At 37.0% G+C, this 18,243-nt stretch overlaps 1 protein-coding gene across 3 annotated transcripts in view; it reads left to right on the forward strand.

Annotated features, from left to right (window-relative positions):
* Positions 1-195: 195 nt before the first annotated feature.
* The window catches only part of STRA8 (stimulated by retinoic acid 8), an 87,016-nt gene continuing 68,968 nt past the window's right edge, over positions 196-18,243 (forward strand). For all 3 annotated transcript variants that reach the window (XM_087873942.1, XM_034403859.2, XM_087873941.1), the window contains exons 1-7: positions 196-291; positions 4,019-4,216; positions 6,987-7,062; positions 9,201-9,285; positions 9,664-9,816; positions 15,387-15,675; positions 16,730-16,806. In XM_087873942.1, coding sequence (XP_087730068.1) covers positions 4,025-4,216; positions 6,987-7,062; positions 9,201-9,285; positions 9,664-9,816; positions 15,387-15,675; positions 16,730-16,806 — 872 coding nt within the window. In that variant the 5' untranslated portion in view covers positions 196-291; positions 4,019-4,024. The remainder of the gene's footprint in view (positions 292-4,018; positions 4,217-6,986; positions 7,063-9,200; positions 9,286-9,663; positions 9,817-15,386; positions 15,676-16,729; positions 16,807-18,243) is intronic.

The raw sequence follows: 18,243 nt of genomic DNA on the forward strand, positions 1-18,243 counted from the left end.
TTCGCGTCTTCCTATTGGCAGTTGGCGAATTCTCCTGCGATGTGATTGGTCATGTTATGCGCCGCTAAATTAATGCTATGGTGAGAGCGGGTGCAGGATGATAGGTGGGCGAGTGGAATGTCTGCAAGGTGGAATGAGCGGTAGGGCTTTTGGGGGTAACGAAGGAGTCACGTAACCCTGAAAAGTGTAGCTTTTGTCTCTCGTATTCCAGGGTCGAGTCTGTAAAGACGTCCCGCGTGGAGTGAGGAACTGGGAGCGTAACGTGGGGAAAGCATTGCACTCCTAAGGAAGGTTAGTCAGGCACGTTAGAAAAAGATGGTGAAAAGAAAGGGAGTGTCTACAGAAGGGGACGGGACAACCCCGGAGAATAGCTGTAAGCAGACGGTGGTAGATACATAGAGTAGCTGATTGGCTGTATAGTTGATAGAAAAAGTAGTACGTTTCAACCTCTTTTATCTTTTGAAGTCAGGTGGGACAATGTTACTTGTAGTTTGAAAATTCTGGGAAAAACAAGCTGAGAAAATGATAAACGCTGCTATTTCAAATACCAGAGATATTCACGGAATGCAATGTCAGTCCTTCTGACAGTCCTTCCAACTTGTCTATGCAGTAGCAGTAACGCTCTGGGATTCAAGAGAAGAAAATTTAGCTCTTTTGCATGCAAAGTCTGTGGCTGACCAAATATATAAGCTATTAACCCCCCACTTTTTAAAATGCCCAAAACACATATATAGTCAGAAACAAGGAATATTTCTCTTTCAATAAGACGACATCAGTGAGAGAAAGAAAAAAGGAATGGACCCAACTGAAACTGCAAGGTGTTTTCTGTTGCCAACCAAATTACAATTGGAAGCCCATTAGCAAGAGAGGAACACTGCTGTATTGCCTTATTTCAATGCTGAAAGTAATATTTTGCTATTTTAACTAGTAGCCATAAATAGCTTTATTATCACATCCTGTGCTAAGCACATTGAGCTACAAGCATATTCCACAGTTTTTGGAGTCTGAATAAATAGCCTTATTCTCCATTAATTTATCTAAATCATCTTTACATCATTCATTTGAACTAATATTCAATATATATTCATTGAATATGTAAGGAGGAGGATTTTTGTAGTCTTCCTCACTGGAGTAAATAATTTCTGTTAAAGAATTTATATGCAGAGATACAGAGAGAAGCCTTAAAGTATAAAGGGACCTAATTCTGAAATACCATCTATGTACTTTTCAAGTTTCAATATCTCTCTTTTCATAAATAATAAAAGTATTACATGCATTTCAAATTGGCAGAACTAGGAGACATATACAGTGTTCCCACTTTTATTGTATTAAAAATGATATACATTTATTACTGTATATAATAAGGCACTTCTGACATTTTCATATGGACAAGTCCTATTCATAGTTGAACAGATAGGCCATATTTACATAAAAGAATTGCAGGTATAAATTTTGTGAGGTCAAATAAAGATAAATTTGAGAATTAAGGAAAAACATTGACCAGCTCTATCTGGTTTTCTTCTAAGAGCTCACTGGTTTCATATTGTAATAAGACATGACCAACATTTCTCCATATAAATTGATAGCAAACCATAAACTGATTCACTGTATAGTTGTAAGCAAATTAACTTAGACCTGAATATGTCTCTCTGTCTCTCAGTTCCATCAGATTTCCACCTCAGGCATACAGAATTGCTGTCAAATGTGTTGAACAGAAATTTCATGTAGGACTATAGGCTTCAGGCTGGGACCATTTGTTTTCACATTTTACTTCAACAGCAAACATATTTCTTGTTACCTCTGGGTCAACAGTATATCCTGAGAGCAGGATTATCATGATTAGAATGAAGCCTAGGTTTGCCTATATTCAAATCCATTTACTGAGTTATATTATCCAATTAATGTCTATTTGCCTAATTTTTCTAATGAAATTGTGTGTATAAATTCTGGTGTGTCATCTTGAGCCTGCTAACAGAAATACTGAATTTAAATACAATTTCATTCAAAGACAGCAGCAGATGTTCCTTTACCGTGTCATGCTATAGATGGAAGTTTATATGGTGAATGTTTCTTCATAAAAATAATGAAAATTTAATAAATAATAATTTAACTAATAGTACTATGAATAATAATTCTTTAAAGCATTGGAGTCAATATTATTTGGCATTAAGATATGACAAGTGAAATGAAAAAATATTAAGATGGGGTAAAGGTCAGCACTTTAACCTTTATAACAGTGAAAATGTTGAACATGCATATTATTATTATTATTTAATTATTATAATTTATTTTATATACCGCCCTTCTCCCGAAGGACTCGGGGCTGTGAACAGCCAGCAGATAAAATACAGAAAATACAAAAATTAAAACAATATTAAAAACCAATTAAATTAATTTGACCCACAGTTAAAACACCCCCATATTAAAAAACCGATAATTTAGCAATTTAAAATTAAAACAATTTTAAAAATATGGTCAGGTCAGCCCAGCTTGATGAAACAAAAACATCTTTAAGGCACGGTGGAAAGTGCACAGATCCGGGATCCGCCGTATCTCCGGGGGCAACTCGTTCCAGAGGGTCTTCCCCTGGGGGCCGCCAGCCGACATTGTTTGGCCGACGGAACCCTGAGGAGCCCCTCTCTGTGGGAGTGTACTGGTCGGTGGGAGGCTACTGGCGGCAGAAGGCGGTCTCGTAAATACCCGGACCCTAAGCCATGGAGCGCTCTAAAGGTGGTAACCAATACCTTGAAGCGCACCCGGAAGACCACTGGGAGCCAGTGCAGCTCGTGCAGGAGAGGTGTTACATGGAAGCGTCGAGTTGCGCCCATCACCACCCGCGTGGCTGCATTCTGGACCAGTTGGAGCCTCCGGGTGTTCCTCAAGGGAGCCCCATGTAGACAGCATTACAGTAGTCCAAGCGGGACGTGACGAGGGCATGAGTGACCGTGTGTAAGGCATCCCAATCCAGAAAGGGACGCAACTGGTGGATCAGGCGAACCTGATAAAAAGCCCCCCTGACCACGGCCGTCATATGCTCTTCCAAAGACAGCCGTGTATCCAGGAGGACACCCAAGTTGCGAGCCTCTCTGGGGGGGCCAATGACTCGCCCTCAAAAGTCAGCGATGGTACCAATTGACTGTATCGGGATGCCGGAAGCCACAGCCACTTGGTCTTCGACAGGTTGAGCCTGAGCCTGTTTCTCCCCATCCAGATCCGCACGGCCTCCAGGCACCGGAACATCACATCAAGGGCATCGTTGGGGTGGTCCGGGGTGGAGATGTACAGCTGAATATCATCAGCGTACAGATGACACTTCACCCCGAAACCACGGATGATCTCACCCAGCGGCTTCATATAAATGTTGAACAGAAGGGGCGAGAGAACCGACGCTTGCAGCACCCCACACACAAGGCGCCTCGAGGTCGATCTCTGCCCCCCTGTCAACACAAACTGTGACCGGTCGGAGAGGAAGGAGGAGAACCACCGCAACACGGTGCCCCCTATCCTCAACCCCTCCAGTCGGCGCAGCATGATACCATGGTCGATGGTATCAAAAGCCGCCGAGAGATCTAATAGGACCAGGACAGATGAACAACCCCTGTCCCGAGCCCTCTAGAGATCATCCACCAATGCGACCAATGCCGTTTCCGTGCTGTGCCCAGGCCTGAAACCCGCCTGGAAGGGATCTAGATAAACCATTTCCTCCAGGAACCGGGGAAACTGTCGCACCACCACACTCTCAACAACCTTCGCCACAAAGCAAAGGTTGGAGACAGGATGATAATTTGCTAATACAGCCAGGTCCAGGGAAGACTTCTTGAGGAGGGGCCTCACCACCGCCTCCTTCAAGACATATATTTTCATCTATTTTTGGCCATCTTATTTGTCCTTATTGCATAAATATAAGCAATTAAAATGAATTTTGATCTTATTCACTCATAATGATGGGATAACATTAATACAGTAAGAAACAATAGGCTTCACATTATGCATGTTTAACTCAGGTATTATCTTTCAGCTTTTGATGGAGATATCTGGAGACTGCAGCACCCCATATGCCAGAGTGACTCCTAAATACCATACTCGTCTGCAAGGGATAGAGCCACAAGTGGGCAAAAGACGCTTATCTCAGGCACGTCATAGAGCTACTTTGGCAGGACTGTTCAACAGCTTACGAGAAACTGTATTTTCGCAGCAAGAAAATTCTGTCTCAAAGGTACAGGAATAAGTATGCAAATCTCTAAACATGGAAAAAAAATACAATAAGAATAATACTTAGTAATAAATAGTAATAAATATTCTTGCTGTATTTATATGTTGTTACAATTGCTGTTTTTAAATTTTATTTCTGAAATTAAAGCCGTCATGGAAGTTTGATTTAGTGCTTGTTCCAATTTTGTCTGTAAATGTAGGGATTTGTCCTCTGGGTGCTAGAATTATATCTCTGAGTAAGAGCAGGCAGCCTTTTTAATAAAGAAGTCAATACCATGAGAGTGTGCCAACTCACAAAAAACCTGCCATGACACATAGCAATCCATTTATTTTTAAATTATTTTTTATTTATTAAATTCATTTGCCACCCATCTCATTTCAAAACAACTCTGGGATTTACCACTACTAACTAGCCATTTAGCTAAAGGAATCCCAAAGTTTCAGTGTCAAACTGCAAATAAATAATATTACAAATAAATGCTTTGCTTTATTTTGTAACATGCTTGCTTCTTATTTTACTTAGTAAAATAATCTTTCTTAAAGTCAGATATCAGCATGTTGGTGGACACCAAGAGTCCTTCTTTTGGCTTAGAGCTTTGAGCGAGCAAGGTGTGATGTAGAATGTGATATGGAAATAAGGATTTATAAATTGGTTTCTTTCTGGTCAATGACATTTTGGTATTATCTTAATTTATAAGTCTGTTTCATACTATTTCATTTTAAAAATGAAAGACTGATTTAACCAGTGCTCTTAACACAATAAAAAACATGTTAGGAAAACAAATATATACCCAGGCATAAATATACATTTTAATCTATTGTTGAGATTATTGAGGTATGTGCAAAGTCAAAGCAAAAACTTCAGCCTGTGAAAAATAGCTACTTCAGAGAACTCACCTCTATACTGAAAGAATAATTAAGGTTTAATGAAGACACTATTTTTTTCTGATAAAAGTATCTTCCCATAGAATTAGATTTCCTGGAAAAATTAAATACATATTAAAGCAGCTCAGGCCTTTTCTACAGGTATGCTATAAATACAGAGAGTCCTTGGCTTATAACAGTTCAATTAACTGTTTGAAGTTACAACGGCACAGAAAAAAGGACATGACCATTTTTCGCACTTATGACCTTTGTAGCATCTCCACGATCACATGATCAAAATTCAGACACTTGGCAGCTGGTTCATACTTATGACCATTGTTGTGTCCCAGGGTCATTAGATCCTCTTTTACAACCTTCTGACAAGCAAATCAATGAGGAAGCCAGATTCACTTAACAACCATGTTACTAATTTATCAACTGCAGGGATTCACAGGGACACTTAACAACAGTTGTCAAGAAAGGTTGTAAAATGGGGCAGAACTCAATTAACAAATGTCTCACTTAACAACAGAAAGTTTGGGCTCAATTGTGGTCATGAATCGAGGACTACCTGTAGTCTATCCTCTCAAGCTGTTTTCAAGGTTCTTGCTTCTCAAGTGGTAATCTCCTTCCTGATTGACTTATTTAGTGTAGGTGGATGACAATACAGGTAGTCCTTAACTTGCAACCATTTGTGAATGTTCCACATTACAATGGCATTGAAAAAAGTGAATTATGGCCATTTTTCAATTTACAGCTATTGCAGCATCCCCACAGTCAGGTGATCAAAATGTGCACACTTGGCAACTGGCATGTATTTATGAGGGTTGCAGTTGATCACTTTTACAATCTTCTGACAAGCAAAGTCAATAGGGAAGCCAGATTCACTTAACAACCATTGCTAACATTACAGTGATTCACTTAACTGTGGCAAGAAAGTTCATAAAATGGACAAAAGACTGTACATTTAAATATGTTGATAAAAAATAAAAATAAAAAACTTTGCCAAATAAAATAAAATAAAATAAAATGGGGCAAAACTCACTTAGCAACAGAAATTTTGGGCTCAATTGTGTCGTAATTTGAGGACTACCTGCACGGATTGCCATAAGATATTTTACTCTTTCCCCACATGGATTTTGATTGCATGTTTCATGCTTTTCATATGGAAGATCCTTTAATGCCATGATATTATCACATGTTATTTGATATATGGAAAATATGAATCCAGACCACAATAATCGGTCAATATAATCTGAAAACCTGTACAGCAGCACTGGTTTCCCTCTTTTAACTTTTTTTTTTCTTTTCTCCTCATAACTTGATATATTAAATTCTTTCAGAGTAGCCCTCCAGATCCCCAACTGACTGTAGCCAATGTGAAGGACTATTGGGAGCTGTAATTTAGCAGTTTCCATAGGCCATGAGTTCCCCATCAGACAGGAGCAATAGGTTGACTAGGGTGTTATTCAGGGTGATGTTTATCACCTATAAATCCCTTCATGGTATAGGACCTGGTTATTTGAGAGACTGAAAAAAGCTACAGAAAGCTCTCTCTCTCTGATAGCTATTTGCCTGCTCAGTAGGATTGGGTAGAGTGGACATGCTCCAAGTCCTTTTAATTAAATGTTGTCACCTGTTGGGCTTAGGAAGCATGCCTTCTCTGACATGAGGTCTGTCCACTGGAACACCTTGCCCTCAGACATCTGTACAGCTCTCCCTTGCAGTTATTCTATATTTCTTTCAAAATTTTGTTGTTTCTTACCTTTGGGATGGAAACCATTCAGAACTGTTTAGAAGTTGGCCTCGAAATCCAGTTAATTAATTAGCTAACCAATTAAATGAACACATGAATATTAGCCTGTTCAGAATGCATACGAGTAGCTCTTTGGGTTTTTTTGTTTGTTTAGTCTCAGGTCTTATGCCAAGCTAAGAATTATATCCTGGAACTGGAGCAAACTTTGGAAAATCTGTTGAAGATGAAAGGTACTATATGGAAGTGCTTGCTAAATCTTTTTCCTCTGCTACGTCCTTGTTTCTTCTTTTAAAAAATTAGATTAGTGGCAAAGTTATAGAATCAGTATAAGGCTGGAACATAAGAAGATGAAACTTTTCCATCTCATATTTACTAGCACAAGAGATCATTATGAAGGAAATCCCAACAATAGAAGGTGGGGAGGATGTGCTTAATCTCTTAAGTGTTTTCATGTAGATTTCTTTCCATGTTTGATATTCAGTGAGCATTCATAAAAGTGAAAGACTCTTTGACTTGATCTCACTGTGGGGAGCTTTACAGACATACCTATTGAGTTTTTCTTGGCAGCATTATGAAAGTGATTTGGCACTACTTTCTTCCAGAAATACCTTGAATTCCTGATCTAGTTCTCTCAAGACCTGGCTTTGTCATCAGGCTTGGGGGTCTCGGACAGATAAAATCTTGAGGCTGCTCCATTGCTGATTGAATCTCGTGTGTGTGCTTATATGACTGACATACTTTTTATACTTTTTTTCCACATGGCCAGAGCCCTTTCTTGTGACATGGCTGGCCATATAAATTAAATAAATTAATCTATGGCCTTGAGATTTTTTGGGTGGTCTCCTACCCAAATACTAATCTGAAGAACCCTGTTTAGTCTTTTTTGGATCAACTAAAATTAAATAGGTGCTGAACTTAATATAAATGTATATTTAACCAAGCCAAAAAAAGGAAGCATCAAAATATCTGTTCAGAGGAATGGACAATTCTGGAGGGCAATGTCATTCACTCAGTCAGTCAGTCAGTCAGTCTATTTCTATCACAGCCTATCTCAGTCAATGACTCTGAGCAGCTTGCAATTAAAAAATATTTTACAATTAAAATACTAAAAACATTTAAAAACTATCCTATATTTGTTATCTGTAGCTGTTATCCTATATTTGTTAAAATGTTCCCCATTTAACAAATATACTGTAGGATCAGACACATGTTTCTCTTCTTTTATATGATTCAAATCCAGACAATATTATAAGGTGGCAAAATTTGTCTTTGTCAAAATCTGTGCTTATCAAGAAAGGAAGGGTGATATAAAAGTTGATCTATAGATTAAGTCCAATTTTGCTGCTCTGTTTTAAATCTTACATTTTTTGTGCATTTTGTTGTTTGTTGTGTGTTTTTTTTTTATTTGATTTATATCCCGCCTTTCAGAGACTCAGGGCGGCTTACAGTGCGTTAAGCAATAGCCTTCATACTTTTGTATATTTTTATACAAAGTCAGCTTATTGCCCCCACAAACTGGGTCCTCAATTTACCTACCTTAGAAAGGATGGAAGGCTGAGTCAACCTTGAGCCTGGCAAGATTCGAACTTACTTTAATTGCAGACAGCTGGTGTTAAATTACAGTGCCTTGTCTGCAGAGCTATCCAGGCTCCTATCCAGGTTTGTTGATGTGTTTGTAATGGTTTCTTTTTATATTCCTAGTTTTGGGCTGAAATAAAATATCTATTTCTCCCATTGTCAAATAAGTTTTATTAAATACAACTGTATTGTTATATTTGGATGAGAGAACTCTATTCACTTCCTTTTTCCATTATGACATTCAATTCATTGCTCATCTCATCATTTTCCAGCCTAATTTTCTAATTCTTCAAGCTGCTATTTATGAGTGATTTGTTTATCTATTCAAGCATCACACGCTGTGATTGGCTTTTGCCAATCATCTGTTACTAGGTGGTCTTAGCTGAAAATATGGGGAACTGAAACTTCTTCAGAGAACATCTGTGCTCCATCAATGAGCTATAGCCCCTCCGAAAATAGAGCTAGGTGAACTATCATTATCCATAGAACTTTCTGTCTTGTTGCTTATATAATGTTTGTTGCCATTATATTATCTGTTTTCGTTTTCTTGTATCGGTTGAAATTATAAGTTTGGATTATTTTATTGACAGATACTTCATGTACTGTATATTGTTTGGGCAGCAACACAATATTAATATCAATAGAGATAACAGTACAAATAACCAATAATAAAGATAATAATCTGTTTTTTAAAAACATTTTCCTACAATACTTTCTTCAAATGCATTTGATTATATTCAAATTTCAAAATATCCCTATTAGTAACAGATGTTCTTTCTGTTGCCAACAGAAGTTTTAAATCTGGAAGACGGCAATCCATCCAGTTTGGAAGATGTAAAGGAGGAATATGTCAAGATGTATTTCAACAATCATAGGTTACAAAATTTAAACTTTCTGAAAGCATCCCTTTTAAATTTCCCAAATAAGCCTGTAATTATTCAGAAAATAATTACATTCCTATCCTATGAAATTTGCATGGACTTGCAATCTTTACTGAGTTGCAGAAACAACAAGGAAAATTAGTGTGAAATAGAGATTTTGAAAGTGGGATTTTTAACACGATGAATCTTAATCCCACTTTTTTATCCTTGTTTCTCTTTATTCTCTTTGTTTATATTGCTTCCCCATATGGTTTCTGTAGCCTAGTGTATTTCTTGAAGAATAATTAATGCCAAACAAAATTTGTTGACTTCCCAATACATGTTCATGACAAAAAAAAATGGATTTCGGTAATCCCTCCATTTATTTTGTAGGATCGTACACTCTTCAGATGTTTTGAGTCAAAATGGCACCACGGTCTGGTACGTGATCCAAGAACATGAGAAACCAATTGTAGAAGAAGATGTAAGTCAAAGGCTAACACAGTCATCAACTACCTCTTCTCCTGATCTCATGGAGTTTGAACGGTACATGAAGAAATATGATATTTCTCCTTTTGAATTGATTCAACTAATAAAGTTATATAGGGTTAAACTGCTCGAGTTAGTCTATATCTGAATGAATGAAGACATTTAATAGTTTTTAGTAACTGCAGGATAGAAGAAAGAAAGTGGATGTTACATTTCACATCACAGCCTTTAAATAATGGAAGAATATTGTCCTATAAGAAATTACCTTATATTTTGTTTCTTGTGTAGCAGGGGAAGAGTACACCGACTGCACAATTGCACCGATCAGTGCAATATAGTATATTTTGTCTGTAGCTATAGTATAGCTTAGTGAAAAGGTTCATTTGTGTCACGTTATTCAAGAATCCTGGTCAACAAAGTGACATTTGCTTTAATTTTTTATATATAAAAGTTTTAATTCAGAATAAAAACAAATAAGAACCAATATTGAAGGGAAAAAGAGAAAAAAATGAGGGAAGAAAAAAAGCAGAAACAAATGTGCAGAAATCAAAGAAAAGAAAGATGCAACAATAGCTCCAAATAAGCTGGAAATAAGTGCTTATTGATACAAATTGCAAATCACTACTTAACCTGAACTGCTTCTGAAAAACACATGTTCTGTTTCTGCTGTTCTTAAATGTACCTATCACATAGTATGACCCTGTGTACCTATTACATGGCATAGTATGTTTTACAGCAAGCTACTTTTTTCTGAGAAGTAGGGGCAGCATTGTAAGAATAACTATGGAATATGACCAGCAGGTGGTGCAAATGTATTTCAGTTACACAACGTGAGGCATTTCTTAAATAACCTATCTATTTTTTCAGAGATGGCAAAAATCAGTACAAGGTTTTGTTTTTTAATACATGACCTATAAAATTATTTTGTGATTTCTTGTCTCATTCCTTCCCTCTTACAATGATAGTTTCAAAGCAATTATGATCACCGTTTTTATAATAATGCAAATTATTCATATTCTTCAAGATTTTAGTGTGAATTTGCTTGTATTTAATTTCTAATTCTACCGTTAGTCTCCTGATTAATGTAAGAAATTAATTCCTGTTTTTTTTAGGTTAAACTTAATCAAATAAACTCAAATGCCATCCTACAAATCATAATTAGCTTAATAATATAACAGAAAGCAAAGTAAGAATCATGTCAGAAAGTTCATATAAAAGGAGTTCATATAAAAGGAATTCCTTTACCTCATTTGGTAAAGGTCCATTAACTCAAAGATCTTATCTTCAATTTTCAGATGATTTTGTGTACATATATATATATGTATATATATGTGTGTGTGTGTGTATATGTGTGTATATATGTATATATATATGACCAAACAGTCCATCCATCGTGATGTTGGTCAGTCTTTTCTTTTTCTTTTCCATTTGTTCTTCAAGTGAGAACTGTGGATTGTACTATTATGCATTTATTTGTTTTCCCAGCTATCCATGGTATTATTAAGTTTTTTCCAATATCAGAAGCACCAATATTTTTTATTCTGGGTCAGTACAAATTTGGCATACATAAGAGTATCACAAGAAAAACTATTGTCATTATAATTCTAATCTTTATAGGTCATAGTAAATGTAAACGTTGGGGAAGAAGGAGGCCTCTGAATATCATTTCCAGACTTTCATTGTTGCCTTGTCAGGTGCCACTTACTGTAATATATTTCTAGTTGTTTTACTGTTAGTAGTTAATCCCAAAAAACAGAAGCTATCTACCACTTCAATTTTATTGTCAATTGGTAGCTGTGTTGTCATTAGTTTGGTCATTTTTTTGTATTTAATCTTAGTCTATTATCATTTGCTTTTGGGTTGGCCAAGTGAGAGTTTCAAGGTTATGTGCCAGTACCTGGAGGCTGTCTGTGTTTGGATGGGGAAGAACCATCTCCAAATCAGGTCTACAAAGACTGAATGGGGGTGGGGTGGGGATCTTTGAGCAGCCCAGATCTTGAATATTCTATCTATGACCTTGGCTGGATTAGATGTAATTGTATGTGACAGGCAGGGAAAAGAGATGCATCCTAGGGAACAATCAGACACGAGAGCAAAAAAACCCTTAGTTAATTAGAGAAAGAAACAAGGAGGACCCACCCTAAGTGATCAGGCTGCAAAATGATCGTGGAAGATTTGTGCTTTCAGATTTGCAAGATTCTGTTAGTGTAGCCTTACAATAAAGTAGAATTAGTTTATGAGGTCATGTTTCCTGACTGGTTTTTCTGACAGAACTGACAAATGGTAAGCAATTTGGGGATATTCCTGAAGTCACAGCTTCTGTTAGCCTTTTCCTAGATCAGGGCCTCTTCAGACAATCACCTATTCTCACAATTTAACTGCAATATATTCTACGTTGGGATGCCCTTAAAGGCCACCCAAAAGTTTCAGTTGGTACAGAATGCAGTGGTGTAGGCAGTGCTAGTCATACCTTGTTATGCCATGCAACACTTCTGCTTTGTGTGCTGCACTGCTTGCCAGTTTACTTCTGGCTGTGATTCATTGTGCTGGTCACTATCTATAAAACCCTACCTAGCATAAGGTCTGATAACTTGAGGGAGTGCTTGCTACCCATAGTATCTGCCCAGTTGATTTGATCTGGCTTGGTTGGCTTTCTCTGTTTAGCGTGTTTTTTAAACAAGACCATCTGTTGGGATCCAGAAGCATGACTCCTCCATAGCAATGCCCACCTTCTGGGATATGATTCCTCTCAAGATCCAAACAGACTACACCCTGATGATGTTTCAAAGGGCCTTGAAGCTCTAGGCCTTTAGCAAGGATGAATGAAGCTTCGTTGCATTATGTGGGTTTGTTTCCTTCTGTTCCTGTCTGGTTCTTGTCACATTTACCATTTTCACTGTTCATTTGTATCTCTTGTCTTTCTCTTGTTTTTAATGTTTCATTTGAATACCCCCTCCAAAGCTTCTGGGAGTCTAGTGGCATATAAATGTAATAAATTATTATTATCCCCATTGTTGTACTGTGCTCCTTTATCATCATTACTAAATGTTGCAGATCATTTACATTTTCAGCTATCAGTTTGAAATACTTTAGAATTTTATGAAAAATAAATGCTGGCAGTTCTGGATTTTATTTTGGATATATTCATTTTGTGAGGTCTCATCATAATTACATTATATTCCGTATAAATCGTGGTTGTAAGGTATGTGTGTTTAACATTTTGAGTTTGATTTTATGTGGCAAGCTGGTTGTTTCCATGAATAGCAAATATAAAAAATGGCATACAAACTTTGTGTTTAAAACAGGAACTCAATTTACAGCAAGAGTTATCTTGATTTTCTCCTTCCATGAAATGTTTTAGAAAGCAACCTCTTGAATGTCGATTATGATAAAAGCAGACAGTACCATTTTCTTGTCCTTTTATTCCTTTGCTGCGGAACATTAGCAACAGATAATGTTAACATAGAATATTAAGTAGTTTAATTAAGGATGTGATTATTGGGTAACAATTTTCTGCAGATATTGCCTTGTCAGGCACCCTAGATAGAAAATTAATTTTCCAAATTATTTGATCATTATCATCAGTTTTGTTCTCTTACACTTTATTTTCTGTAGTTAAGCTATTAAGTTCTGTGCCCTTGCAATTATTTTAGAACTGCAGTTGAAGTAGCGATCTTCTTTGTCAAGCCTCTAGTATTTGTGACCTCTAGTATTTGGGTTGAAACATTGAAGATAATTGATTATTAATCAACATATAGGCATATTCATTTTATACTATCTTTTTCCCATTATGTAAGCCACCCAGAGTCGCTGTGACAGTGAAATAGGCGGCATATAAATTTAATAAATATCAGAGTAGTCACTTCAGTATAGTGCAGGTTATTTCTTCAATTTTAAAACTGCACACATCTTCTAATGCAGCGTCTCTCATTATATTTTCAGATAAGGAGATAATATACTGTATAGCCTTATCTTATTCTTTTGCCAACTAGAGCCAGTCTGTTTCATAATTTTCTGTGGCATCCTGATCTGTGCATAAATTTTGCATGAGGATAGTGAGATGTTCTGTCAATCCCATTTTTCTAAAGACAATTAACAGGTTGATATGGTTGACACAGTCAAAAGTCTTCTATAGTCAATGAACTGTACATTGTGGGGGTATTCTTTATTCTTCTTTTTCTAAAATACATCTACAATAATATCTCCCTCTTCTAAAACCAATTTGAACAACTGAGTAAGGCTCTAATTCGTGTTGGATGATCCTAAGTTTTATTTTGCTAGCATATCAAATTACAGTTACTTATTGTGTAGCAGTTGTACAATCTCTTAAGGATCTTTTATTTGGTACTGATATGTAGCCTGATATCTTCCTACCAGTTGGCCATTGTGTTCGCCACATTTCTAGCATAGTTCAATTAGAACTTTTACTGATTCTTCTTCATTGCTTGCCATATTTTTGAAGATATTCCATCAATTCTTATGGCTTTCCTACTTAGTAATAAGAGTGTTGATTTAACTTGGTATTCTAGTATTAAAAGGTTATGTAAGTAGGGAATATCTTCTAAGCTGTGTTGGATGTTGACATCTGTACTGTACAGAATTTCAACATACTCCTTCCTTATATGTTTGATTTCTTTGAATCTGTCAGTTGACATCTGTAGTAAATCAATTAGACGTTAGACCCTCTTTCTAGTTTAATAAATCTTTTGGAAGACTTTCTTTGGTTTTCCATGTCTGTTTCCATCTTTGATGTCTTTATAAATATTATAATACTATTCCTTCTCTAGGCCATGGAAATTTTTAATTAGAGCCTTCCAGAAAGTTTTGTCTTTCTTGGTTGTTGCCTTCTCTTTTCAACAATTTCTACTGTCGGTTTCAACATCCAGTTCGGTTTCTTCTATTTCTTAATCATAGACATTCTCTTTTCACACTTTTTATTAACAACTTATTTGATGTCATTCCACAGTTCCTCTGGCTCCCATCAATAAGGTTCAGGACTTCAAAGTTCTCCTTGAAAATGGTGGGTATACAGTGCTCCATATTGTATTGTAGAAACTGGTTGGTTTTCTTCTGTTTTAGCCCTGTCTTAGAACTTGCACATGAGCAAAGAGTCTTATATTAACCACACCTTTGTTGTCGTAACTGAACTCTTTCATCTATTTATGCCAATAGTGTAGCAAATATTTGATCTGGTGATGTTCCCTAGGCCATATAGTCCAACTAAATGTCCTCCTTACTGTTTCCAGCTTTAGAATTCCACTTTTCAATCATAAGCAGCCTATTCTGTCAATTTCAGATAGAATTTGACCATAAAATTTGTCAACTTCTTCTGTATCAGTAGTTGGGCCAAAATTAGAATAACCCTCATACTAGAGAGTTCATGAAATCTATTTACCTGCATTGTATCAAAGTATTGTCTTTGTACACTCTTAATGACAATAAAAACAATGGCATTCGTTTTTCATGTTCTGAGCAGCAAACGGTATGATCTTTTGAATGAATGTGCCCAATTCCGATTCATTTCAATTCACTGATGCCCCACTGTGTAGTCTGCTTATTGCTCTGTGCCTGTTAGATGCCATCCAGAAGATATTATGAGAGATGTCTCCTTTCCTGTTTCATTCCAGATACTTGTATTTTTACAAGCAGACTGTAGACTTGCTGGTTGATAATGCAGTTGTAAGCCCAGAAGAAGTTATGCTCCCTGTGGTCTCCACAGCTGTTTCCCATCTGTGGCAGGGACTCCCAGAAGACAGGAAGGACAGTGTTTTGCAGTACTGTAGTCAAAGACAGAATTTCATCTCTGAGATCAAGACAGCTTCTCAAGAACCTGCCTGTACTAATGAGAGCAGTGTGAGGGACAGTGGAACCAATAGTCAGGAAGCCAGCGGTTCAGTAGCATCCACACCGGAGGAGGTGAGAATTGGTGTCTTCTACGATTATAGTTGAACAGTTAGTTAAGTGTATAGTTCTAACATTTAAAATTGCTGAGTCTCTGTATTTCTTCAGTAATAAAAGGGAGGACAGTATAATCATTAATAAAAACACTAGGAAATACTATGGCTAAATTAGCAATACGTATAGATCTTGACAATGTTCAGAAATTGTTCAAAAAATAGCTCCAATTTTTTAAAAAAGGATTCCTCTAAATAAAAGTGTAGCCAAAATAACCTATATAATATAATAATCTTAATTACAGCACAATCACATTTGGTATTTTCAGAATGTAAGCTCATGCCACGTCATTGCTTTATTCATCACTTAGCTCATATTAGTGATAACCAAAACATGTTGTTAGGTTCCAGATGAGATATGTGATTGGTAGATTAGGTGGAAAAACTACAAAGCCTCCTTTATCAACTAGTATTTATGTGGGTTTCTCCACTAAATCCATGGTAGATAATAGGCATTGGGGAAGGATATGATTATTTTTAATTCAATAGGTTCCAGAGAAACTAATTCCTGTCCTAATGTCTTAAGCCCTAAGATGTTTTGACAGTGCCTTTTCCTGTTACACTAGCAAAGCAGCACTTGTGGGGTTTCACTATAAACAGCAGTTTCAGAAAAAGAACAACATCTAATAAGGAGGCTGAGAGTAATTTAGTTATTCCCTTACACTGTTAGATTATTCTTGGACAATCTTAATTACAACCAAGCTCAGTGAGAACATAAAATAGAGATTAATAAATTGTAGCCTCCTTAATAATTAGAAATCATTCTAAAATATAAACCATAAAAATAAATGGTCTTGGCTAAAAGAGTTATTAACTGTTTTTTTAAACTTGGGTGCTGAAAAATTAGTGGATAACAAATATGCACTCCAACCAGTTTCATCTTAGAATAACCAAGTGCCGCACTCCTTACTTATTTAGGAATCACTAGAATAAATGCTAATCAACAGCAGGAATTTAAAAAGAGATTTCTTGGATGATGCTTTTGGATGTAATGTCCAGAATGCTTTCTCTTTCAGATCCTCTTTGAAGATGCTTTTGATGTGGCCACTAGTTTCCTTGATAGAAATGAAGTACAAGAAATATCCAGTCAAAGGTAATGGTTTTAACTAGATAAATTGCTGCGTTGTTATATCAGGCAGACTAGAAGAGAAAGAACAGTAACAAGTTACTTTTCTGGAACAATAATACAGTAATTAGTGCCTAAAGCATTTGCCTGTTTACCTATCAGGTTGAAATTCAAGCACTGTCTAATCAAGTGACCATAAGTGAGAGAATGATACATAAGGGCCTGGTGGCTCAGCAGACTGATAGCATTGTGATTAACACCAGCTGTCTGCAATTACTGTAAGTTCGAATCTCACCAGGCTCAAGGTTGACTCAGTTTTCCATCCTTTCTAAGGTAGGTAAATTGAGGACCCAGTTTGTGGGGGCAATAAGCTGACTTTGTATAAATATACAAAAGTATGAAGGCTATTGCTTAACGCATTGTAAGCTGCCCTGAGTCTCCAGAGAAGGGCGGCATATAAATCAAATTTTAAAAAAAAAAAAATCTAGGAGATGTGTTTTTATAGAATGGGGCTAATGTGAAAGTTATAATTTTATAGAATTGGTTTGGAAACAAGTAGTGTGACTAACTAAAAAACGGGCAGCCTTTTGCAAAATACTGTAAGTGTTCACTGACTTCCTCTTAAATGTCATTGTTGAGGTGCAAGAATAGATGTTTCTTATGAGACCATAACTAGCCCAAGATCACCAGTACAGTGATGGGTTGCCCCCAGTTCGGACCTGTTCTATAGAACCGGTAGTAAAACCGGCAGGAGGCTCTGCCCACCAACCCTGACGTCATCAGAAGCCTCTTTGCATGCGCAGAAGAGCGCACGCATAAAGAAACTGAGCATACGCGCACGGCCCCATTGCAAACCGGTAGAACTCCCCCCGCACCAGTACTATGTTTGGTATGTAAAAGTTCAGTGCTTTGGACATATACAAGCAGTACACACAAGGGGCTCTGATTTGGAGAATATTGCATTACTGGGATAGAGATGACAGGAAGAACTACAGTGGAAAAAGATGCACTAAAGGGAAGAAGGAGATTTGGAATCTTTAACTAGGTCAGAATAATTATTTGTCCCTATATGTCTGGGCTATTCATTGCCTTGGTCAACTTCAGGCCATATTCACATAGTCTCCTTACCCTGCCACAATCACTTCCTGGTCCCAGTTGTCATGTTCTTATACTTTTGCCTGTTTTTCAAGGCAGCCTATAGCTAGGGTACCTGTAAGAGGTTTTCTGGTGTTCTATTGTAGAAGTTATGCTATGTAATATTCTGCCTCAAAGACTCTACATGCAGACAATATATGGCACATGAATGCTCATGGGGAAGGCAGCCTAAAATCACATGTTCCAGCTGGTTCCACAAGTTTCCTTTGTGGCGCTGTGGTTAGAATAAAGTATTGCAGACTGATTCTGCCCACTGCCAGGGGTTCAGTCCTGACTGGCTCAAGGTTGACTTAGCCTACCATCCTTCCA

Source organism: Pantherophis guttatus, chromosome 7 (assembly GCF_059756535.1).
Source record: "Pantherophis guttatus breed Tessera chromosome 7, ASM5975653v1, whole genome shotgun sequence".
Lineage (NCBI taxonomy): Eukaryota > Metazoa > Chordata > Lepidosauria > Squamata > Colubridae > Pantherophis > Pantherophis guttatus.